Source organism: Contarinia nasturtii, unplaced genomic scaffold (assembly GCF_009176525.2).
Source record: "Contarinia nasturtii isolate CC-2019 unplaced genomic scaffold, AAFC_CNas_1.1 Cnas_scaffold_129, whole genome shotgun sequence".
In the NCBI taxonomy this organism is placed as follows: domain Eukaryota; kingdom Metazoa; phylum Arthropoda; class Insecta; order Diptera; family Cecidomyiidae; genus Contarinia; species Contarinia nasturtii.
The window spans coordinates 10,280,779-10,307,631 of NW_022197486.1; the positions used below are offsets into that span (position 1 = coordinate 10,280,779).

Consider the following 26,853-nt stretch of genomic DNA (forward strand, 5'->3'; position numbering starts at 1 on the left):
CACACACACACACACACACACACACACACACACACACACACACATTGCGAACAAAATCTAATTCGACAGCAGGTTGGTCGGGACGACCTTTTCGGATTTGCTCATTCTCATTTCTGTTGTGTGTAGCAAATCGAACGGAATAGGCATTGAACAAAAAATTTCTGACACAAATGGTCTAGAAAATAAGAAGTCGTGATTTTTTTTTTAATTTGTTTAGTGTAGTAGTGGCCATCTAGAAAAGGAAGCTCAAAATGGTAATTGTACTATTTTTGTTGATAACATACAACAAAAATACATTTATTCAAAACAAAACAATCTATTGAAATGAAAGTAATCAATTTATAACATCGCTGTATTGCCTACACCTTTTTTTTCTCACTATCGCTATGATTATCGCGAGCATACATATTTTCTTTTTGAATCAGTCGATGATTTCATTTATTTTCCAAATTCGCGCTTGTTTGTTTTCATATAAATTGCGAAGAAAATTTTTCTTTATTTTTTTTTCTCTCTTGTCAATCCACATTATCAAACTCTCAAATGGTGAAACGGTGAAAATGTTACAAAAACAAATGGTCTTTATTGACATGGTACATCAAAAAAAAAAATAAGAAATAGAATTGTGTTAGATGAGAAAGAGAGACATTAAATCAATCGTAATTAAATTCGTTGGTATATAGTAAAAAAAAGTGACGAAATCGAAAATAAAAATTGAATTCTCGATAAAAAAAAACGAAAGAAACAAAACGATGAAGTGAAGTTGTATGCAAAATAAACATGAAATGGACAACGATGATAATGATTGATAAAAGATTAGGTATATACATGAACAATCAAGGCGATAAATAGTCAAATGTAATAAGTAAATAGGAAAACATAACTTTAAACACATTCAATGGCGAGCCAATGGACAAAAATTAATTTGAGAGAAAAAAAACACCACACACGCACACGAACCGTAATAAAATTGAATTAAATTCAAATGATAATTGATGGAAATTAAATGGGAAAAATATTGTATTTTACAATCATAAAAAAATGCTGCATTTGACAATATTGAAGAATGTTTTTGTGTTCGGTGTTTAGTGTGCAAGAAGACAGATACTGTGAGCATGTGTAAAAATAGAGAGAGAGAGAGAGAGAGAGAGAGAGAGAGAGAGAAAATTAGGCCTAATTAAGAGCAACAACAAATTCAACAGCAGTAATATAGTATCAATTTGATGATTCGCGCCACTATAAATCACAACGATAAATATCAAAATTTCTTCACTTTCCAAATATACAAACGAAGATATGTGAACTGAAAAAAATTGGACAAGAAACGATATCATCGCTGAAAATCGTCTCAATTCGTACACACGTATTCATCGCATGAAAATGGTTTTCTCTTCCAAATTTTTTTTTTTTGCTAATTCAAAATTTTTCTCATGGTCTTGTACATTTTAGCCCATGACCTGCAGCATAAAATGTTTGTTTTTTTCTAGTTGGCATTCGATATGGTGATTTTGTGTGGCTGAACTTGTATATTTATCGAAAGCGAAAAAGAAAAAGAAAATTGATTGTGAGAACATTGTGGCATAGAATTTGATTGTGTTTGTTGCGCGTTGAAATACACGCATTTCGAGTGTGCGGGCATTTCAAATTCGTTGTGATACTGGCGAATGGATGCTTGCATGTATGAGTGAATGTATGGCGTATGCGTATGTACATGTTCAATGGTCGCTATTGTTGTTGCTGCTGCTGTCGTTAACGTGACGATGTGGTAGTGTGCGCACTTGTGCAAAATGTCATGCAATATGAAAATGTATGCATGCCACAACGAGGGCTATGAGAGTGCTCGCACAAGTTAAACCATCCAAAAAGCACATCGCAACATAATGAACCAGGAAAAACGTGTTTATTTTATACAGAAAAAAAAGTATATATATAAATATCCTCCACTTGGATAATTATCCAATATTTGTGTTGAAATAAGAAAAAAGATTCCGTTTTGTATTTAACTTTTTTGAATGTGTATTCCAATTTCTATGATTTTCATTGGATAATTCGAATAAATTCATTTATTTCGATCTAAAATATGCAATGATAACATGGCATAAAATTCAAGGCAATAACGCAAAACACACCTTCGTTTTTAGCCCTATTCATTGCGTGCGGTGAATCGACTAACCGAATACGCTAGGTGAACGTAGATAGTAGCAGAATATTCGAACGAAACGGTGTGTTGTAAATGTATACCTGTAATTTTAATCGGAAGCTCAAATATTTCACCCACAAATATCGATAAAGCTATGCGATACCAAATTTATCGTCTCTTTCTCTCTCTCACTCTCACTCTCACACGTAGAGAGAGTCTCTTCTGTACATTATGAGTAATTGATTGCGATGTTACATTTATTTTTCACCAAATTTAAATGAAATGAGAATAATTCAGATTCGGAAATTGTTCAATATTTTTCCGGATCGAATTGTATAATTGTTCATCCAATTCAATTTTTTTTTGCATATTTTTGAAGATTTGATTCTACTTATGTGAAATATGATTTACTTTTTTTTTAATTGATCAGAATTTTTGAAAACTGGAGAAAGAGAAAAGGCAACAAAGATATATTAGTACAAGTATATGACAAAGATTAAGTTTCTTTTTAGCTATTGTCGTGAGAAATCTTTTTGTGATTCATTATCACAATTTTGAAGCCACATTCACACGCAATATGCAGTCAATGATAAAAGTTTTTCAAGTATCTACCGATAATGTCCCAGCTCTTTCGTGACAGTATTTTTGATTGCTAATCTTCCAATTTAAGATGGAAAATTGCGATTTAATGAATTAATGTAGTCACAGTTATAGTATTCGGCTGTCTAAAAATTGTTTTCTTGAACTAGTTTGATTGCTTAGCGGTAAATGTGAGCGTCAAGTGAATTATTTTATTTTCATAAGGGTTGCCAAATACAGAATAACTTCACTCCGGCAATGATGAAAAAAAGAGTACCATGGAACATGGCGTGTAACGAAATAGAAAACACTATAAGGATGAAATCCCAAAATAACCAAAACAATGATAGATAGACTTCATTAAAATTATATGCATCGTTAAATAAACTGTACTATAAATGGTACTCAACAGAACCACATGTAATTGTAGATGATTGTTATATGGCGGTTTTCATCTTCGAAATGTGCCGTTGTCTTCAACCAATTGACATTCCACAGGGTAACATTTGTACGTTTTCGAATGCATCGCATACATGCGGCCATATTGACAAAATTTCCGAAACTTGTTTCATTGCTTACGACGCTTTCAAGTGTTCAACGCTAAGGTAAACAAAAAGTCTCGCCGAATTTGCGATGAACGAAACGTACACAATACTACGAAAATAAATGTATATAATGGAAATTACAATATTCAAACGAGCACGACACAACAATACTTCAAAAAAAAAAATCTTCGAAACTGTTGGACTAGCGTCAAAATGCTGTAACAATAAAATCACACAGCATAAATTGACTTATCAAACGGATTGAAAAGAGCACGGAAAGCCATTCAATAGCATGGCAAAAATGCGTGAAACATGAATTTATTTCCATTTTTTCCCGTAAGCTTGTCATTGAATGAAAGCAAATCCAAAAGCGAGTAGGAAATTAAAACAAGAATAATTTTCACATTTTACCGTTCATACACGCTTTTGCAATAAATTTTGACGAGTACACAGATCAACATCGAACCATAGAGCGCATGCTAAAAGAAAATGAAAATATTTATTTTAAACAGTATTGTGAATTGAGTAACAGAGAGAGGTAGAGGAAGAGAAAGTGAAAGAGAGAGAGATTAAGGGTAGGTGGAGAGAGATTGATAAAAGTCGAGCACACCAACAACAACCAAAAAAACAAGACAACACAACACATGTTCGCAAAGAAGAAAAGAAAAAAAGAAAAAAAGCATCTCATGAATAAACGACATGTTCAGCAACCGAAAAAGAAAAATGCTAGGTTATTTTTTTCTGATTCATAGACATGCCGAAGAAGGAGAACACAGGACGAACGAAGAAACAAAAAATGGAAAAGAAGATGAGAGAACGAAAAGATTGTTACATCAAAATTGTGCGGTGCTTGAAATTCTTTCGTTTATCATGTGATTTTTGCTGAAGTGACAGAAGAATGGCAGAAAACATATCGTTTTCTGCCGCGTTCTATTTTACTTAGGTTTTAATTGCTGTACCGTGTCATTTGCATACATGGAGATAAATGTGGATTGTTCCATACGTCGTCGCAATTTACTACCTGATTGTAGAACAAAATGAATTGAAACGAATAACTTTCTACTATAATGTATTATGTTTCTTGTTTATTTACTTATTTTTTTTCTTTGCATTTATAGGGTAACGAAACGTCATTACCCATGGAGATGTGTTCGAACTGTGAGTATTAATATCGTTTTGATTTTATTGATTGTTCGGCTCAATTATTTTGAAAAATGGCCTCTTATACTAATAAAAATTCAATGCGATTATAAGAGTTTGATAATAAATTTTTCGCCATTGAATCACTCAAAATGATGATGACGATGTTGAATTGAACTAATTTACAATATTTCGGGAATTTTTTTTTATTCGATTGCCTAAGTTTTATCATGAACGACCGTTTTAAATATAGTACTTCTAAAAATGTAATTATTCAACATTCATATTAATGTGTAGCTAAAAATTGTATCATTTATGGAACCATTTATTCATCATTTTTTACAAGTCATTATAATTTCTCACATGTGAAACATTTAATTTCGGGGAAAAAAAGCATGAAAATTTATATTTTAAATACCTCACTGAATAATTATATCAAATGAGCAATTCTGTGGTTTGGACACAAAACATAAGTTTAATCGCAATGAGAGCTTATTTTCGTGGAAAAAAAAAGAGGTGGAGAATAAAATGTCCAAATTCACGCTTCAACGCACACCCGACCCGCACACCAATCTAAAGCGAACATTTATTATTTGAGTTAGGTTGCCATGTGTACAATGGGACCAAATCCTTAACACATCATTTACTTTTCGCACTCACACAACCTGTGAAACAAACAAAAAAACTAATTAAGATGGAAAACAAAGCAAGCACCAATTTACTGTGTATGTTTGCTTTGAATTTACACACATGCTACCGTTACAGGGAAACACTGAAAACATTTTTCATGCACTACATTTTTTGTTGTTGTTGTTTTTATTATTATGGTATTATTCATTTAAAAGCTATTGGCTTTACAAGCCTGACTGTTTGAACAATGAACACCCTCAGTCCCTCATACATTGCATTTCATAATATAAATAATAATTTGAAAATCGTTTAAACAGCGCTACTTTGATGATGAAATTTGTACGCCAAATGATTGCATCTTACTTTATGCTACGCGGTATTCATATTTTTACGAGCCAAATATTTTCGGTGAAAATTTTGAATGTCGTTTTTCTTTCTGTCGAAAAATCATTTTCTGTGTTTGTGAGATTTTCAAATTGAACAATCGTGTTGAATGGTGTAACAATCGACAGTTTGGCAGAAAAGTGTACGTTCGAATTAGCTCAAGTACTTGAAATAAACAAATATAAAATATTTATTTATATTTTCATTTTTATTATTTCGTTCGGAATTTTATGAGGAAGAACAATGGCAGAGAAACACCGATACACTGGTGCACGACGATTACATTGACTGTCAACAGCTTTAGTACAAATTGAAATTACAGCTCCATTCGTTGAACTTAGTTTCTTCAACGTTTTTCATTAAATATTTACCGCTCAAATTATAATACGGCAACAAGCTCGATGAGAATGAAGAAACAGTAAAATAATATTCACAATTTAACACATACAAACATACGTTGTATGAATTGTAGTCACGATTCAACTTAAAATTCGTTATAATTCCATTATTCATGATGAGAGAGAGTAAGAGAAATACACCGAATCATCATTTTTGAGATCAACTGCCCACAAACAATGTGAATGTTCAGCTCAATTTCAATCGGGCACAAGCTATTATGCAAAAATTTATAGAGCCATTTATCAAAGTACTCAAAAATGATGATGATTCTTTGCTTTCGATCAAGTGCACTATCGAATTGGGAATTAACTTATATGCTGAGCAACATTCTCCCGATGGTATTTTTCCATTCAACTATTCCAAATTAATAAAATTTTCGTCGACAACGATGAAATGGCAGTTGAAACTTTATTACAATAATCTCTTGATGTACTCAGTGCTCTTATATTTTACTCAAACAACATTAAAATCCAACTCAAATATGATGTTGTATGTGATGAAAAATTGTAGTAGTTGAAAGTAACATAAGATACTGTTTTTTCTCTCAATATTTTTCCCTTGATATTTATTATCATATTGTTCAATATAGTGAATATAAATTTTTCTTTTCACTATTATTCAAACGAATGGCCAAAACGAAAGCGACAAATGAAGCAAATTATGAAAAAAAACGGCAAAGCAAAATAAATAATTCCAATCGGTTTTCACGACGTATTTAGGACACAAAAATATAAAAACCATAGCCATATATTGTATTTAAACTACAACCGCGTTTGTGTTTGTATGTTATGTTAGCATATTAGCATAAAATCGATAAAGTTTTTCTTGGAATAATATTTGGAAAATCTGAGAAACCAACAAATAAACAAAACACCAGCATCAACAACTAGAAAAGTTGAATGCAGATAAAATTCAACGGAATACACACAAAACAGCAGAAACATCAAAAGCATATCCAGTTTTACAGAAGCAAAAACATATATTGAGGTAGAGGGAGAGAGATAGAGCGTTTAACTAGATTTTGTAAAGTGAATAAAAGGTGCTTACAAATAAGTACAAGCAAATTGAACAAAATGTTGCGGTTTGAATAAAACAAAATAACCCAACCAGATCATGTACATATTTACTAAAAAAAGGGTGTAACAGAGACAGATGGAGTTCCTGCATCAATGCTTGCCTTGATACCAATACTAATGAATTTTTCTGATTTAAATTCAGTCACTTTCCCACCAATCGGTTGGAATTGAGTTGAATAAAGAAGAAGAATCAAAACATGAACGAAGGTATGAAGAAAAACGATGCTAAATACACACAGATAGTCTTAATATAAAGAAATTAGCTTTTCGCTGACTGTTTTTTCCTCTCATGTAAGAGTATACATGTATATATAAAAGGGAAAGGCGATGAAGTCTATCATCAGCATTACCACATCTTATTTTGCTGACGTCAAGCGCAAACATTTCTGTATACTGTATACTATGTTTTGAGTACACAGTGTTCAGCGCATTCACATCATATCAAATCGCATCGTTAAGATACGCACAAGCCAAACAAAAAAAGACGAAGAAAAAAAATATATCGTATAACCCCAAAGACAGTTTCCATTAGAAGAAGATACAAAAAAAAAGCCAGTGAAATTACAAAAATCGGTATAAAGTCAGATTTCGTTCTCCAATTTTCTTTGTTTTTTTTTTTATTCAAACATTTTAAACCATTCGTCATTGGTCCTGTAACTTGCCCGAGGATGTCCCTGATACATATTTCCATTTCTATTTCTCTCAAAAGCATGGAATATGTGTTTTGTCGATTCCAAAACCACTGTGCAAATGAATGCGTATACTTGGACAAATATTTTTGAAGCGATTAGGAGACTTGGCTGGTGAAATAAAGCAGTTGTGTTCGGCTAATGTATATATATTTTTGTGGATGGTTTTAGAACAATATACTCCTAATACTGCTATTTATACGAATTTTGGGCTCGTTTTTCTCTTGACAACCAAGAAAAAACAGCCGACGATAAAAAAGAGAATTGAAGACATATCTTCGTTTTTTATTATTATTATTATGATAATTATATTTTCAGCGAATGCTCTCGATTTATTGTATTCATTCAGATCTTTATTGAGTTTGATTCATTTGGTTCTCACCGAATCAATATCATTGGCGTTCTCTATTCATTAGTATAAAATCTTTCATTTATTTTTACACCCATTAGAGTGTATTCATTCATCAATTCATTTCATCGATTACAATCACTTACGTGAGCTTTTCTTTCTGGAAATAGCACTTTCATTTCGAAAATATATCGAATGACCATGAAATTCATGGCATGAATAAAACTGAAAAAAAAAACCAAAAGCAAAAACTTGATGCTCGTCTCATATTTCCAGAAAAAATTCAGTCGAAATTGGAAGAAGAACAATTAGATAAACGAAAAATCATTGGTGTAATTTTCTTCTACTTCATCTCGTCTCGCATGTCCGCTACCGGTTAAATACGAAACATTATCGCCGTTGAATCTATATTGAAATGAAATTCGGTGAAAATCCATTTGGCTCTTCTTCGAGCTTACCGTATCGATTGTCTTCCAAAATGCTTCTACCGTTTTTTTTTGGGGGGGGGGGATGGTGCCTGCAAAATATTTTCAGATAAACTTCGATGCAACGATATACCTGAGTGCTTTTGTGTATATATATACTCTCTATGTGATAAATATTTTATGGAATATTAAAATGAATTAAGCCACAAATGGTGTTTCATCGTGCCCAAGTTACGGTCCAAATTGCCCGAATTCATGCTTTTTTTCGACGGCAGCTAATCGATGGTTCACGAACAATATACTGATTTTAATAAAAACCAGTAAAAAATACTGTATTCAACACCAAAAAGTTGTATTTCTGTCTTCATTTTGTACCATTACTCACATAAAGCTTTTCTCGCATTTAAATCATTTTGTCGGAAGGCAACATCCATTCTGAAAGGAGCCATTTAGAAGATAGAAAAACACCAATGTCTGTATTCGACTTTTGCGTCATGCTTATAATAACTCGAATGAGAATAACTTTTAACAATAACAACATCAGAATTGTATTTAATTAGGATAGCATTGACTGGTGAGTTGGTAAAGGGGTAGAAATTGTGGGTGGGTGGTCAAAACACATTCAAACGTTTAAGAAAGTGATGAAAAAAAGAGATACAATTTTGAAGCGTTTCCGTTTTTCTTATTGCTGTGCCAGCGTTATTTTATGCCTCGGCTTTCAAGGGGCCCAAAGTGAAATGACGAATATAAGTCGAAAACTTTGAGACAAACGAATATAAAAAGAAAATTACAGTCGTACAAATGCATTGAACGTAAATGATAACGATGGAAAGATGGAAAGATGGAGAGATAGAGAGAGAGAGAGAGAGAGATGTGTGATGTGCACATGTGCTGGAACAGTACTAAAATTGTATCGAATTTCGAGAGGGGTACAAATAAATGAAACGAAAACGATATGGTTTTTTTCTCATCGTTTTCCGTCATCATTTCTTCGCGTCGATTCTTCCATCAATTATTTTATGTTCGCAAACATTTTTCTCGCATATTCTTGTTGTTATACATTTTTTTTTCTCTTGTGACTGTTGTGAATTTTATTCATGCCAAACATTACATTGGCTAAACGTTTAGCTTGAATGTGTTTTTTCCTCTCTCGTGGTTTTACGACTTCATTTAATAGTAGAAATATACAATGTGCTGTGCGATACGCTTGAGATGACAAAGTATATACGCTTGGAATGAACGAAACATTTATTTTTGGCTATATATACATTAGATGCAGCAAATAGTTTCGTATTTTCACTGAAAATTGCGAAATTCAATGATATATTTTACTAAATTATCATTTCATGGCAATATGTACAAAAAAAAAAAAAAATATGGTCATTGTTTCATTGTATCTAAATTGCTATAAAGAGAAAATGAATTGAACATTCGATTGAATTGACATATCAAAAATATTATGTTCAGAAATTCGATAAACTCCAACGAAATCGGTATTGAGTTCGTAATGATAAAATGATTTACAGCATTTTCGCCATTCTTTATGCCAAAACAAAAAACAAACACACACACACACACATTTTTCACAAATGTCACGATACAGTTGACTTGATACGTATAAAGTTTTCCATAGAGCAATGGCATCATTTCTTATGTTATTTGAGTTCACCAATAGCATATAAGTTGTATGCAAACATTTTGTGGTAACTTTGTCGATAAACATATTTATGTTTAAATGTTGATTACAGTCAGCGTTAACCATTTAAATACCAACTTCACTCGAACATTATACATACAATGTCCTTGCGCATAAATCTGAATTTCATTTTCCAGGCACCAAATACTTTTACCTGTACAATGTGAATACAACCAGATGCTGAAAAAAAACAAAACAAAATGTCATCCATCAACAAAACTATCAGCTCAAAGTTTATAACTAAAACTCAGTAAGACGGAAATATGTGTACTCTAAGAAAATTTCGAAAAACTTTTGATAAATGACACATATCTTTTATTCCTATCATAATGCAAACATCGTCAATGAGTGCTGGTTACCATCCGGGTGGCTATATCACAGAATTCACTTCAATCCAAGTCCAAGAGTGACAATGTTCTTGTAACAAAAATAAAAAATGGTTTTCCTGTAAATCCATTGCCTTTTGTGGAAAATAAGTGAATTTGAGTTTAAAAAAAATAATGCACACGAGCACAAACAACTTAATTCGCATTCTTGTATAAATTTCCCTATGCAAATTGATCAAAACTAACTAAACAACGTTCATCATTGCATTACATGAATCTAGATGAAAGAAAAAATAAAGTGAATTGTTGGCAAATTGGCCGTGCTCCAATCTAGTTTATTTGCTATAAGTGAGTGCAGAACAATATAGAACATAGGGAAATTTTCTTTTTTTTTATGCAAGCTAAAACTCGACAGCAAAATGATGTGAAAGCATGCAGCTCGATTGAGAGGGAAAAAAGACTGTAAACTCTAAATAAAAACAAAACTGAAAAAGTACATAAAATGGAAAATAGAGAGAGAGAGAGAGAGAGAGAGAGAGAGAGAAAGAAAAAAACATCAAAGAAAATTTCCGTTTACACAACAGCGGATCGCGCACTTGCATATCCAACAGGCAATAGAAATGTTTTTAGCGCCTATGAATAACTTATTTCTATGTATACGAAACTAGTACTTTGTTTCACAGCATTGTAACAAAGTATTGTGAAAAGCAGAGAGGGAGGGAGAAAACATCAGTGTTTTATCCATAAAAGCAATAATAAACCACTATGACAGTGATGACGATGACGATGATGATGACAACGATGTTGGCATTTTGGTGCGAAAGGTACCGCACAAAATACAAAGTACTTCATTGAACATGCCATAAATACTTAACACTAATTCAATGGAATGTCAATTAACATTGCCCTTCCCGTTCAATTTCAATATTGTCTCTCCCTTTGGTTAAAGTTTTGGACTTCATTTTAGATCAACTAACAACAAGTTATTTATTTTCGAATGATTTACCAATTGAACATGTCATCATCACATGTGTGATTGTCATTTCAACAAAAATTCAATTTACACAATTTACAAACAAAAAAAAAACTGATGCATGCATTTTGGCACATTTTTGTGAACTAATAATCATAGATAAAATGTAGTACGGAATGTTATAAAATATTTGGTTATACACACAGTTTATTTTTATCTTTGACATAGACGTTTGGCATATATTTCCATATGTTAAAGGAGTCAACTGAAGTTACGAGACACTTAAAATTAAATCAACAAAATTCAAATCTGTGTAGCTTAAGGCACATTTCTTTCAAGGAAATTAAAAGAAATTGAATCACACTTGTGTTCCAATTTCAATTTGTAATCAACTCATCATATTGACAGGCTGTGACAAAAAAAAAAGAAACCAAATAATATCCCTCGAAAGACATATGGAATAGAAGAAATGAATAATATTTGTTGTCCTTTTTCACACATACATATCTATTGTTGAACCGTGTAGACTGCACAAGCTGACGCAGAATCAAATAAACCGAAGAAAATATAAGTATCGGTGAACAGTGAGCGATGTGATGACATTGCATTCAAGTTTCGTCTGATCCACTTAATGCATCGCAATATGCGCTTTTGCAGCAGTTCAATCAGGCGTCATCTTCAAAATGTTTTGTATATGTGTTAAATGTGTCAATAACATTAGAATAAACTACCACTAGTCGTTCAACCAAACATGAATCGACTAATTCTAATTCCATGGTTTGTGCTGGTTGCACTCATTTTACCGATCTTCACTGTTCTAAAACTTTTACGCTTACAAAACTCATTTTTAGTTCATGAGAGCGTAACAAATTAAAAAATAAAATAAAATCATTTTCCATTTCTCATTCTAAGCATATACCGTGGAGCAAGGGTTTTGTGAACAATTTTTGTTTGTGAAAATTATTTTGACCCGTATTTTGGCATGAATTACTCGCATGTTCAAATATTTGATGGTAAAAAAGAGCACAAGCGTGATATTCGAACATTTTTCATCAGCATCACATGTTCATACGAATTGGCACATATATCCAATGGCAGAAACTGTTCGCAAAACAAAATACCAAGAGACACAAGAGAGAGAAAAAAACCACCACACATTCGGTGTTCTTGACAACGGCCCATCATTGTCAAGCACATAACGGTTAATACTTACTCGCAAGTATCTCGTGATATATCGACCAGCATGATACAAAATGCTTCATAGCTTAAAGTGAATGCAAACGAATAAATAAAAATGAACAACAAAAATAGCGTAAAAATCATCAACAAATGATTGATTCACTGCATTGCTTCGCATAACAAAGTGAGTGTCAATAAAATGTTTGCGCTTGTTGAATAGAATTACGGTAAAGAAACATTGAGGATAATGTCTATTCTAAGCGATTTAGCATTTACATTGAATACAATGACATGAATATTGTGGATTTTACGTTCACCGTGCACAACCGACATTACGATTGGTACCTATACAATTGGTTTTGAGCTTTTTTTAGGTAGCATCGGCCAAAACATGACAAAGCATCTATTTTAACCGACCTTTTTACCAATATATCGATACATCCAATGTAAAAATATCTACGTGGCAACATACTTAAAGCCAAAACAAAAATAAAATGCTTAAATTCAAGGCAAAAATTATTAATAGCAATTTAATAATACATTAAAACATAAAAAACACACATTTTTCTATGTTTTTCCACGATGTAAAGAATAGCTATGAAAATCTATCGCCCTTTGCTTCAAACGATTTGTACTTGTATCTAGGGGGTTCCGACTTATACGAATGTTGCATTTGCGAGCGAATGTTTCATACATATTTTGCGAATGGAAGCAAATGATCACGCATACAAACTAAACACAGGAATCTCGCAAACAGTATGCGGCATTCGCGAATGGCTTCGAATGAAATATACGAATTTTCATAGATGTTGATGCGAATGAATATACTTCATTTCGTATATTTTACGTATGAATAGGAAAAGTTTATATTTTGAGAATAAATTGCCATTCACGAATAGTAGAAAGCCCCTAGACTTGTATTCACTCAAATGTGAAAGACTGAAAATAATTAAAACAAACAAGTTCTATCTTCATTTTACATTTATAAAGTATTGGTAACAGTTTGATATGCCTATTTATAATAATTCACAACATTTTGAAAGGGGTCGCCGATAAATATTGTCGCGATACCATTTACTACAGCTAAACCAAAAATTGGTTTTAAATTAAGGGATTTTTTAAAGAGTTACGCCCGATTAACTTTCCATTGCTCGGCATTTGTCACATATTAATAGTATATATAGAATGAACGCGGTGAAATAGAACAAAATGTTATGCCATAAGAGAGAAAAAAAATTACCGCGACATAATGCTGTATACACTCACTTATTAGCGTAGACATTTGCGTACCGCTAAGATGGCGCGACACAACGTCGTCGTCATCTATGGTTCTTGCGTTTAAAAAAAATACAATTCAGCTTTTTGGTGTTGGCTTCAGTATGCTATACGATGGTAAGTTTTCTTTTTCTCCTCGCTCTTCCAATGTTTGGCATGGTTTTTCCATTGGAAATTCGTTATTGTGATTGTTGAGCATACTCTCAAACCACAAATGGCATATTACAATATGTACAAGTAAATTGTTTACTTTAACCCTGGGAAGACATTTGTCTATGCATATAGAGATATTCGCGTCTTGTGCTCTCATGAGTTAAGACATATTGTGAAGAAGAAAAAACAAGCACCATGAACAAGGATTTGGTATTTTTATTGAACATTGTTTCTTCTTATTTTTTTTTGCAATTTTATCGCATTGTTTGACTCGACATTTTGATAAGCAAAATGTGTTTAGTCCGTTGTTGCTCTGATAAAAGCCCACCAATCCAATCAATGCGACAAATCCAAGAGATGTCAAAGAAAACGTTCTATATGTTTTTTTTTACAATACTACTTTTGTTACAAAGAAGTGATAAGATTACTGCCTAAAATGATAAAAAAATAAAATTCACGTATAGTTGGCGCTGCATTCTATGTAATAAGCGTATACTTTCCACTTAGTCCGTTGCAACGGAAAACAAGTTTACATAGAATGCAGCGCTAACTATATGTGAATTTTATTCTTTATCGTTTTAGGCAATAAATCTTTGGTTTTCTTATGGCTTGCTGTCTTTTTATATTTCTCATTCTGAAGTCTCCGCCCTCTTCTTCTTTGCAAATCGATTTTCGCACGTATGACAGCATCACAACAAAATGCCAAGCCTGGATGAATGGCAGAAGAAGAAAGTAAAGCGAAATAATAGAGCGAATCGTGAAAATTGAAATAAAAAGCTTTGCATCGCTTTAAGCGCATTAAATTATGTGATTGAAAATTGAATAACACATTGCAAAGTATCAATAAACATTGTGTCGCCATTTGGCCGCACTACGTCATGATGACAACACCATAGCAAATGGATTTTAAATTGTGCAAAACAATCGATTTAAGCGAAATATCATTTTCATTCTTCTCTTGTATAATATCAATTCCATAAAATGATGCCGAGATATTGGTATTTATTAACAGATTTAAGTGTACAGTGTGTAATTTAACCCTTTTGTTCACCTGTTTTCCACCTAAAACCAGAGTACTATGAACGAACGTTGTTCATTTGTTTATGTGTTGGCGTTTGGACAATGAAAGGCTTTAAAGTTATTAATTACATAGTAGTTTCACCATAAGCATGTGCAAATTATTAAATGGGAAAATAAGAGAATATCTATCTCAAATTAATAATGGCTCAAAAAAGATCATCTTTTAATCATAACATGACCTAAAATGAGTTGAATTATCATTGTATTGCACAATTTTCATGAAAAAAAAAATGAAATTGAATAAAATAGTCACATTCGAACTTTGAGAGAGTAAGCAGTGAATACAAAGAGAGTAAGCGGTGAATACAAAGCCATCGAAATCAAATTAGAGATGGATTCATGAATTATGCATTCGCACAAAGAAATAAATCGAATGCTCCGCACACACTGCAGTTATGTTATGGAAGGCATGTTGTTATTCAGATCACTAAATCGACGGCGAAATGTAGAAGAGATTTTGAAAAAGAAAATTAGTGTGAACAAAAAAACACTCAAATGATTCATGAGCCACAAAGGCTTTTCGCGAGCCAAGAGTAGCTTGTTCTACTGCTGCCGAAATAACGATGGAACCGAAACTGGGACTGTATGAAATTTGTGTTGCAATAAAGAAAAGAGCAGATAGTAATGCCAAAAGCGATGAATAGACAACAATATTTATATTTTTAGCGAATGGAGTAAAAGGGGCGGATGGAAAACAGTAAAGATTTTTTTTTAACACAGTAGCAATTTAATACATTGAGCATTTGTTATCTCCCTGTAATCATTGTTGTTTTGATTTTGAAGAAGAAAAAAATAGAAGAATCACCCGCCGGTGCCATTTGTGTTGAACAAATCTTTGGCACATTTGTTTTGACGCTTTATTCGTTCAAACATTTGTCATTTCATCTATTTTCCACTTTGCTCAACTAAAATTACAATCATTCGTTCCCCAGGTTCGTTTATTCATTTTCATTTTCACTTGTGTAACATTTTTTTTTCTCTCTCTTCATTTGATGTAGTTTTTGTATAAAATATTTTCTAATGTTTCACAAAGTAATATTGTTCTCTTGTTACACATATCAACGTCCCGAAGCATAATCCTTGTATCATGCTACTTATAACAACTACTTGCTTTTTGTATACTATCTTTATTCGGAACAAAAATATTCTATTAAAATGTGTAAATTTGTGCAAGTGACAATAAAAAAATACATTTCATATGTGTACGTATCAAAACACAATGGTGTTCCTCTGTGAGGCCTCTTTTGATATTACAGTCATCAATTGAATAACAATAGATGTCAAAATACACTCCAGGTATTTCTGAACGGTTTTTATTCTGAGCTATTTTATTCATTTCAACTTTGTTTCTTTGGTGTTGAATGACAAAGAATGAAATGAATTGTACAGTGCGATCACTACCGATACTCAGTTTGTAACAAGATGGAAAATGTCTTTTGTTTCATATTCGTTATTTCATTGGTTTTCAATCTTCTTTTTTGTTGTTCAACGATTGAATGGCGCACACGATTTCATTTTGCAAAACCGAATTGAAATATATACATATAGTCATCATTGGTGTACGTTGAGTAACCGTATAAATATAAATATCGTTGGTTCATGAATGAATGTTAAATGACCGGGAGGAAAATAATGTGCAGCTTTCAGTGTTTGCTGATAACATGGCAACAATTGGTCATATTGTTGAAAACACATTTCGAAAAGCAATAACCCGATCTTCCACGAATTTTCTAATATCATTGCAATGGTTTTTGTCTTTGGATTCAACAGCTTATTCATTCAATTCCATTCATTTACAAATGCAGAACATTCACCTGATGTTCTGAAGCAAGAGTTTTAATTGAAAATTCATTCGCACAATGGTCGTTTTGACATTCATATGATTGCAACAATGTCAGTCACAGCAGTGTGTTAATGTTTTTAAAACGATAAAGCATCGTATGCTCTATTTAGATAAAGTATGAACTAGGCTTTTCGAATTTCGGTTCGCTCAGGGGAATTTTTTCTTCAATGGCATAATTTTACATTTTTCCGGATGTTACATCATTGCAGAGATACACATTATCAAATTTTTAGTTTTACAGCATATTTGAAAATACCGTGACTTTGCAGTGTGGCAACATCCACAATAGAGTTGAAAATTCACAAAAATGTCAAATGATGGCATTGGACAATAAAGAGAGAGCCATTATTCATAATTCAAATGCTTCCAATTACATAAGCTATAATGCAAAAACTGATATTTGAAAATATGCTGACTTAGATGTCAGAAGAATTGTTAGTAGTGGAAAAAACCTCAGTGAAGGCTTTCATTTTTTTTTTTTTTTTTCAAAAATACTACTTTGTGACCATTGACGACAACGACGACGACAATGACTATTATGATAATAAAGAGAAGTGGTAAGCCTATATCTAACTTGAATAGATGAAAAAGCACTACATCCCATTAGTCTCGATTGGTATTCATTACATTATAGCCACAATGCAATCCATTTTCGTTCCAGTTCATTTACTATGCCATCTTTCATTTAACGTTCACTTGAATCTATTGATCTTTGTTGTCAATTGAAATTGAAGCTAAATGACAACGTATCGAGTGCTCGCCATCATAATACTGGGATACCTTATTAAGAAAGTGGGCAAACGCATAGCACTCGATATGTGTTATGAAATTAAATTCTTCTATTGCGTCAATACAGCTTCAGTTATATGTTTATATTCTGACTGTTTTTTTTTAAAAAGCTTATGTGTCTTCAATTCATAGGCCAAATAAGCCGTTTGGTATTCAATTTATTGATTTTGGTGCATTAATTTTACTGTAATTAATATTTATCATATGGCATCTTGAATGAATTCAATACTCTACATTAGTACGACCATATTCTATTGATTATGAATCGAGTATCACTTGCGTTGTATATTGACAATGTATTTGAACGCGACTCGATTTAAGAAGCGCCATCTCTGTCACGCCAGGTTCTCATATATTTTTTTCTTGCAAATAAAATTGCAAAATTGTATAAATTGAATAAGTTTTGCAATAATAATAACGAAAATAATTAATAGAATTTATAATAAATAAAAAAAATTGAAAAAAACACACAAATATTTTATATTATATGATATGTAGCTTTGCCTTGTAGACCATGTAGAGATGGTTACGTGGAGAAAATATGTATTTGTCAAACATTGATATCTGTCAAAAGAAACAACGTAAACAACACGAAGTGAAGCTATTCTGGTGAATCATATAATATAAAATATTTGTGTGTTTTTTCAATTTTTTTTATTTATTATAAATTCTATTAATTATTTTCGTTAATATTATTGCAAAACTTATTCAATTTATACAATTTTGCAAGAAAAAAATATTTGCAAGAAAAAAATATATGAGAAGCTGGCGTGAAAGAGATGGCGCTTCTTAAATCGAGTCGCGTTGAAAGCCGACTGTAAGTGATACTCGTTATGAATCCTATCATTATTATTTTAATCAACATTTTCTATATTAACTTACTTGAAAATGCTTGAAATATTGAAAATTATGTGAACCGTGCGATTAAAAAGTGTACAAGGATATGTCGTTGATTATTTTTTGTTTAACAACGTGAAAAGCAAAATTTGAGTACACTTTGATTTCTATGATTTAGAAATGAATAATAAATTGGCCCTTTGAAATGCTCCCATAGAATGCTAGTACAAATTCAGCTGTGTATGCTTCCGATGTTTGGTGCAAATCTAATGGTGAAAAAGTGATTTCATTTTTAAATCAAACCGTACTCTGCACGGTGTACAATAGCAGACAAAGAGCCGAATTGGAAAATGAGTAAATTCTTGGCAAATGAACACAAAGGCAAATAAAATTGATCGGAAATCTCATTGCGAGCAGAGTAAAGAAGTCTCACAACGAACGTAAAGTCAGAACCATAGCATAAAAAAGAAATATACAAAGAGTTGCGCTGTGGTTTCATAATGGTTGAAAATGACCGATATTTCATACAAGTTTCAATTAAAAATATCGTCGCCGTTGACATCGTCATTAGCAACACAACCTCAGATATTGATTTCGCTTAACATTTTCTCTCCGTTTCTTCTGTCGTTGGTCTTATTATGAAACACCATGGTCATTGCAGCATCCTATTAAAACTGGTTTAATGTGGCCGACGCTATCGTACACACATCACCCAAGACTTTGGCGAACAAAATTTGCAGTCGAACAATGTCAAAACTCATGACAAACTACTCTATATAATATCTATAAACTATGAAACTTCATATCTTTGAACGAGTAGATTCATTTAAAAGCACTTAATGTGTTTCATTAATATTCATGATGCAGCATAAGATTTATTATTTTGCTAACGATGCTCATCCCTATACACGCAGAAGATGCAAAGAAAAAACCGCAGTTGAAAATATGCTAGAAAATAAATGAACAGACAATATAAAATTGGTTTCAATCTTTTCTGAATTATAGCGTTTCGTTTTTAGTAACACAGTTCTTGATCAAATTTAACTATTAAACTATATGAAGCAAAACTTTAATTAATTTTCGCTCATTTTCATCTTTTCATTCGTAAGCGAACCTGTGAACAAAACAGACTAATGAAGATCTGAACGTGATTTAAAACCAATGTTTTTGTTGTTGTTGCCACATTATATCGAATTTGTATTGAAAAGCATATAACCATCGTTAATAGATATTAATAATGAAACATGAAGCATTGAAATTGTGCGCGCATAGCTTATTTACAAAAAATTTATTTCACACAACACACACTATAGTTGACAATTTAAATCGATATCGATGTTGAATCGCAATTAATTTTACATCATTTACACATCCATCAAATGTCAATTTAATGGGAAATGTTTCAAGTAAATTTGAGCTCAATGCAATTGAGCCTCAATTATTCAGCGTTATTTATTTATTTTTTTTATTTTTTAATTAATCGTTATATATTGGCCAATTAGCATTGATAAAATGTAAAGTTAATTGACGAAAAATAAATAAATAACAATTATGAAATCTATTTAGATTCGTATAACATTGAGTCAAATTGATCGAAAAGTGAAAATAAAAGATCGTTTCTACAAAATCAGGATGGCAAAACAATAATCAATTCAGTATTTTGTATGCTATTTTTCAACTTGTGGCACCATAATTTATATTGACAAAGAATCCCCGCGTGCTCATCTCTCTTGCTCTTTCTCTATTCAAATTCAATCTCTTAATTTCATTAGCGAAGCAAACTGATGCGTTCAGCAAACATTTAAGCAAAATAATACGACAAAAAAACAACATATCACACAATCGAACCTATAAATAACCAAAATTGTGTAAATTTGGTATGCATCAATACACCATACATACTTAAAACAGACTGAAATAACAACCAGCCACGACAAAACTGAGAACAACACACGGCCAACCACGAAAAAAATAGCAACACCGTAACTTCATCGAAAAACCTGATCGGCGGTGTGCGACAACTGTATGTGAATGAAACAAATAAAAAAAAATTCGTACCACATGATATTTTTAAACATTTCAAAGTAGACAGCAAAAAAAACGGCACATTCAACTTACAAACAAATAAGCAATGGCCACATACACAAATGTTTACCATGAACTACGTTACGAATAAAAACAACCGAACGAGACAAACGATCCAAACGGAATCGATGGTGTCGCGCGTCCAACGAAATGTAGTAAATAAACGTATGATCCTACAAATAAAATACTAAATATTTATAATTTAGCGTGCGAATGTTTTCGTTTGCGCTTTTTTCGCATTCACTCTCTCTCTCTCTCTCACTCTTCGCTTAAACCACATTATTCACGTAATGTTTATTCGTGATTTAAACAGCAAGGACGATGAAATGCGCTTCAACTTATGAATCCGTAATATATATGAAAAAAACAGCAAACATTCTGTTGATATGTTAATTTCGTTTTCGGGATAAATCGTTGCAGTTTCAATTTTATTCATTGCACAGACACTTTAATTGCAAGAAAAAGAAAAAATGTCAACGAGAATGTGTCTTTTGATTTTTCCATTCAAATCAAAAATAGCAAATTGCATATGTGGGATTCATAGTGTCGAATGCACGAATGCACTATGAAACAGAATGAAATGACTAAATTCATAATTCACTTGAAATGTAATCCGTCTAACATGTTAACATACATCAACTGGAATGTGGTTGAGTTTTTCTCTCTCTCTCTCTCTCGCTCCCATTAACCAAGAGCATTCGATGGAAAATTCATGAGCTATAAAATAGTAAAACCAGTTGCTTTACATCTCGATTTCGAATCGATTGGAATTTACTTTTAAACATTTTTTTACTTCTTTCATTTATTAATTAATAAAAATGATCCAAAAAAAGTGCATCGTTCTATTTTCGAATGTGCATTCAGCTTGCCATGTGATCGATATTTAAACGAAAAAAAATTCATGATGTTTAAATAATTCTAAGTAATGAAAAGCAAACCAAAGAAAAATAAAAAAAAATATTTATTTTGTGTGAAAATCAATTTTTTTTGTATTTTTCTCCTTCACAATTTTTCATCGTTTGAATGTGTAAATGACATTTGTTTCTGGACAAATTAAGAATTTTCCTCGCTTATTTATGAGTGAATGGGGCTCATTATCAAGTACATATGTGTCAACAGCTTAACCATTGTTGTAACGACATCATTTGTTTTTTTTTTCCACAATGTGTGTTGCTCATTTGTAAATTGTACTATCAAGAAAAGAGCATTTCCTTGGCGTACCATATACTTTATTATTTAAAAAAAATACATGTTTCCTTTTATTCCATTTTGCTTGGTTCTTAATTTGGTTGTCATGCATCCATGATGTCTCCATTGTCTGCACGAAAACGAATGGGTTCATCAGTCAAATGAATATTCCTAAACTATTTTCATGTTTTGGGCGCATACTCTTGATAAAAAATGTGTTTGCAGACATAACATGTTCGGTTGTTTCGTTTTCGTTCATTTGAAGGCCAAAGTCGTGATTGCTTTTTTAGTTAGAAATGAATGATATGAGTTTTCTTCGCTGTTGTACGCTGTTTCAACTAGGTACGTCACACACAAATGTTATTGAATAGTTTTTGGGTGTTTTTATCGTTGTTGTTGCTTTTAGACGAGACGATTATTTTCTTAAACACAGTAAAAATTTAATCATTCAAAAAGCAAAAGCACGCACGAAACCATTTGAATCAATAAGCACGAGCCATCAAAACGAAAGCGTTTGAAAAAAAAAGATGATAAAAAAACGTAATTTTGCAACTAAAATAAAATATTACTAAGGTTGAAAAAAGGAGCACTCCTTAAAATCTCATGCTATGAATGTCTATTTGAAGTGTGTTCGTGTTATGTGTTGTATTGTGAAGGTTGTCACTTTTGTTCATTTTTCACTTTTATTTTGATTTTTGCAGTTAAAAAAAAAAAAAATTAACGCCCTTTAAAATCATTTAACGTAAGTGCTCCACACTTACATGGAAAACATGTTGATTTTTTGAGTTTCGGTACATTGCCATTGAGGTAAACCTAATTAAATAGATATCGCTATCGTCAGTTATATTTCCATTGACATACAAACGCAGTTTCTATCAAATTTTCGAATGTTTGTATAAAAAATTGTTTCGTTATAATTATTTTCTAAGAAATTGCCGCTTTTGATGGCAAAATGAGATGCCTGCGTCACACAGCGTGTCTGATTATATCGTTTGACATCGATTTTTGATTAGAGCAACGAACCGAATGAAAAGGGTGGTTATGCATGGTTATGCTGTAGTGTAATGTTTAGTGCAAAATCCATTACGAGTAATAAAACGAAAAAATTTATTTTAATTTATCTGCGAAATAAATTTTATTATCCCAGAAAACAGGGACCGGTTCGCGCATATTTCTATGCAATATATCTATGCTAAGCATAGCGGAGACTCAAGCCACAACGCATCCGTCGCCATTCGATTCGAGCTATATCTTATGCGTACGTCTCTCAAAGCACGGCCGCCTGCATACACGAACATGTGTATGTTCATACAGAGTGGACGGCGATGCGTCGGTTGCATTTGCCGCTATGCTTGGCATATCTATGCTACCTAGCGTATCTAGGCAACCATGGAAATATGCACGAACCGGTCCTTGCCAGAAAATATGGAAATTGTTAAGCATTCAATGATAAGCTGAAACATAACGTGAGAACAACTACTATTTACTTTATGCTTTACTAAAAATTATCGAGTGACAAATGAAAAAGAAAATGTATGCATGGTTTGCGTGACATGATTATGGGTGTGATATATAATTCCATTCTTTGAATTTCATAATTTCGACGGTTACCTACAGTGCTTGGGTATAACGATATTTGGGTATTGGTTGACCCTTCAATTTTCAATCACTCACATTCCAAAATAATTTATCATATTCGCAGCTGTTCGAAATCTGAGTGGCATGAATTTATGTGACGACACCATTTGCACAAAATTCAATTTTGCTTTGTACATCTTGAATTTTACTTTCGTTTCGTGTCTTCGTCTTGTTACAAAATCAACTACTGCCCATAAATTTCTTGAATAGAAAACATTGATTGAAAATTATGAATTTTATTTTATTTTTTATTTTATTTTAGCGTGCAAGAAACATTTCAATAGCAATTTGAAAGTGCTTTTGCTCTTTATGTAAACGGTAGATTCGTGCCGTGTGCAATCAATCATTTGCAAATTGCTCGCTTTTTATCCGAATCAAAGTCAATGCACTACCAACAAAGTTTACAATATCTGATATTTTTTCACCATATTTCTTTCATGACCACATTTCATTTTGTTCCCGTCTGCCTCCTTTTTTCCTTTTTTTTTGTAAGTGTTCGTGTAGGTTTCAATGTTTTACACACATACACACACATATATACACGATAATAAAAGGAGCGAAATTTATATATTCATAAAATATTGCGAGTTTTCATTGGCCAAGAATAAGAAATATCATTTCACCAGTGAAATAATACGAAACCCAATGAAGTGTGGTAACAAAAGGATGAGCTAAAATGTTCATTTTTATTCTTTTTCTCTCTCTCTTTTCCATTCAGTATGACGAATGCTTTCATTTGTGTTTCTTGAAATTGTGATGTAAATAAAAAAGAAATCGGTATTTCGTGGCGGCCAATGAATAAAACCATTATTTTTCATTGCTACTGTTGCTTCAGTAGCTGTTCTTGTTTAGTCGACATTTATTTTCACAGCTTTATGTCCAGATTCTAGGCTAAGCACAGATGAAGAGTATATGTGTGCCCTGTTCGCTATTTTCATTTACTCTCCATATGGGATTAACGCGGCTACTGTGTTAGTCAACAAAATGCGAAGGAGCTTACGTTTTTTTTTTGTGTTAAAGTGCGCCTGTAGCTATTTTGAACAATTCGCGCAACGAAACTCATTTTTTATAATTATTTTTATTGAAATTTTCATTTTCGATTTTTGCTCAGTGTGCACTATTCTGCAATCAATTTTATGGGGAAAAAAACAACACATTCAAATCAATTCAGTGTCGTGTCCATTAATTTTCTGCACAAATTGATTTGATTTGGTACTGGTTTTAATTAAATGCGTTTAAACACACAAACACGAAAAAAATTGACGGTTTTTCTGGGTCAAAACACGATGCCACATCATTAAAATAAAATTCATTAAATTACATGTATTCATGCGATGAATGTACATTTTGCGTGAACCATTTTCATTTGGAAGCTTACATAAATTTTAAATAATTAAATGAAAATGTTAAAAAGTTCGAAATGATGTACCACGACTCAATCAATCATTGTTGTGTTTATAATTAGTGCATAAATTGTTCAGTCGTCAACATTTGATACTGTCGCAAATCAGTGTGAACATCGAAAAGAGTTTTCGCTCAAATTACATTTGTTATTTGCAAAAAAAAATTGATATAAATTCCATTAAACAACAATATAACTGAGAAATTTCCCAAGTGAATCCAAAAATGGATGAGAGAACGAATGAACTTTAAAAATAGTCCTTTTGAAATTTGCACGTCACATGAAATTAACGCAGTAGACTCTTGGGCTTGGCATTCTCGAACACACCATATAAAAATTAATCATACCGAATATTTGCAAGGCACCGCTCTCACATAAACAACGAACTTAATGAATGATATGATTAGCAAAAGTTGGATTCTCATGATAATATGCAATTAAATATCTATTACGATGTCTATTGTTCGTTCTGATTTCGCAGAGAGATTCGAAATGTCGCCAAATAAAGTTTGAGAAATTCTACCAAAACTCTTATTAATAGATCATCAAACTGCATTCTTGCAGCTCGATAATAAATGCGATATTTGCCCTTATTTCACTTGTTATTAATTATTTGACTTCCACAAAATAGGCGAAAATCATATCCATAAATTCATTATTATATTTGATCAATGCGCACATTTTAATAGAGAGCGCTTATGTTCTAGCGAAAATTTATTGGAACGTCTTCCCATGATTTTATTATTTTAGTTTTCTATAATCCTCTGAGAAAATTCCGTTAAAATTGAGTTGAAAATGTAGGTTTTTTTTTGTTATTGATGGAACCATTGTGATAGACATCATTTTGAACTTCGTTGTTATTCTTTCCAGAACATTTGACAAATGACTATAAAATCTGATTTAAGACCAATTCAAGCGAAAAATGTAATAATGATAAATCATTTGGTAGACAGTTTTTTCGAATCTCAACGAATAGTTCATCCGACCGACCATCGTTGATTCTTTTATTCACATGTGTGTGGCATGGATCTATCGTTTATCATATGTATTATGTGATGAGTTTTGAGTTGGTAAATACGTTTATTTGTCAGTTGATCGGTTTTTTTCTCTCTGTACCACACCTCTTCGGTCATTAATGCCAGAAAAAGTTCTATGACGAGGGTGCCGAAAAATTAAATGCGATAAAGTTAGTTGCGAAAAATCGTAAAAATGTTGTTCGCTCCTTTCATTTCGAAGGTCACATTTAATATGAAACTAACATCAGATATAAACCATACCACAATGTTTATATTTCTGTAATAAAATGTTAGCCCTTTTCAGTTAAGTGAATGGTTTTGCGTTTCTTATGGAATTTTGTTGTTGCAAAAAAAGAATCATGCGCTTGGCTGCTGTGTAACCTATGAAATTTGCCACGAAACAAATACGGCCAAATGTAAGGTTTCAATTTTTTTATTTATTTTAATGAATTGCACATTGAACCAATGACTTAATGAACTATGAAGATTTTAGCATTGAAGAAACAACAAAAGAATTATTATACATTGTACGAAAAGTCTGAAGTGTTCACCAACTAAAAGAAATAATTAAATCAAACCATATTTCCATGCTTTCGTCTTGGTTTATTCTCCCGTTTTTTCAAAGTCAATTATTATAGATTCTGCATTTTTATTCTTGACAATGTGGGTAGCCGCCATTGCCGCACCATTGTCATAAACAAACATCGGACGAGATGATAACACGTTTGATACGTTTGCTCAATCATCGTTCCAGTTTCACTTTTGAACGACTTCCTATAGACTTTGAACCACAGCCGTCATAAAAACAACAACCATTTTATATGTACAGCTTAACATTTTAAAAGGAAGTACACGTCCACTTTAAGGTTACTTATTGGAAAAACCAAACAAAAGCTGTACGGGAACGATTTTTTGACCAAATTTGGATTGCATAACAAATACGGAATTTCGATGGATATTTTGAGCTTAGATTCAAAACTTTTGGCCAAACACATGGAACAGTTACAATTTGTTGCTGTT

At 32.2% G+C, this 26,853-nt stretch overlaps 1 protein-coding gene across 1 annotated transcript in view; it reads left to right on the top strand.

Moving 5' to 3' along the window:
- The first annotated feature begins 58 nt into the window (after positions 1-58).
- LOC116344080 (calcineurin subunit B type 2) overlaps positions 59-26,853 on the top strand; it is a 33,879-nt gene continuing 7,084 nt past the window's right edge. The window contains exons 1-2 of the mRNA XM_031772467.1: positions 59-254; positions 4,380-4,419. Of these exons, the coding sequence (XP_031628327.1) occupies positions 252-254; positions 4,380-4,419 (43 nt within the window). The 5' untranslated portion in view covers positions 59-251. The remainder of the gene's footprint in view (positions 255-4,379; positions 4,420-26,853) is intronic.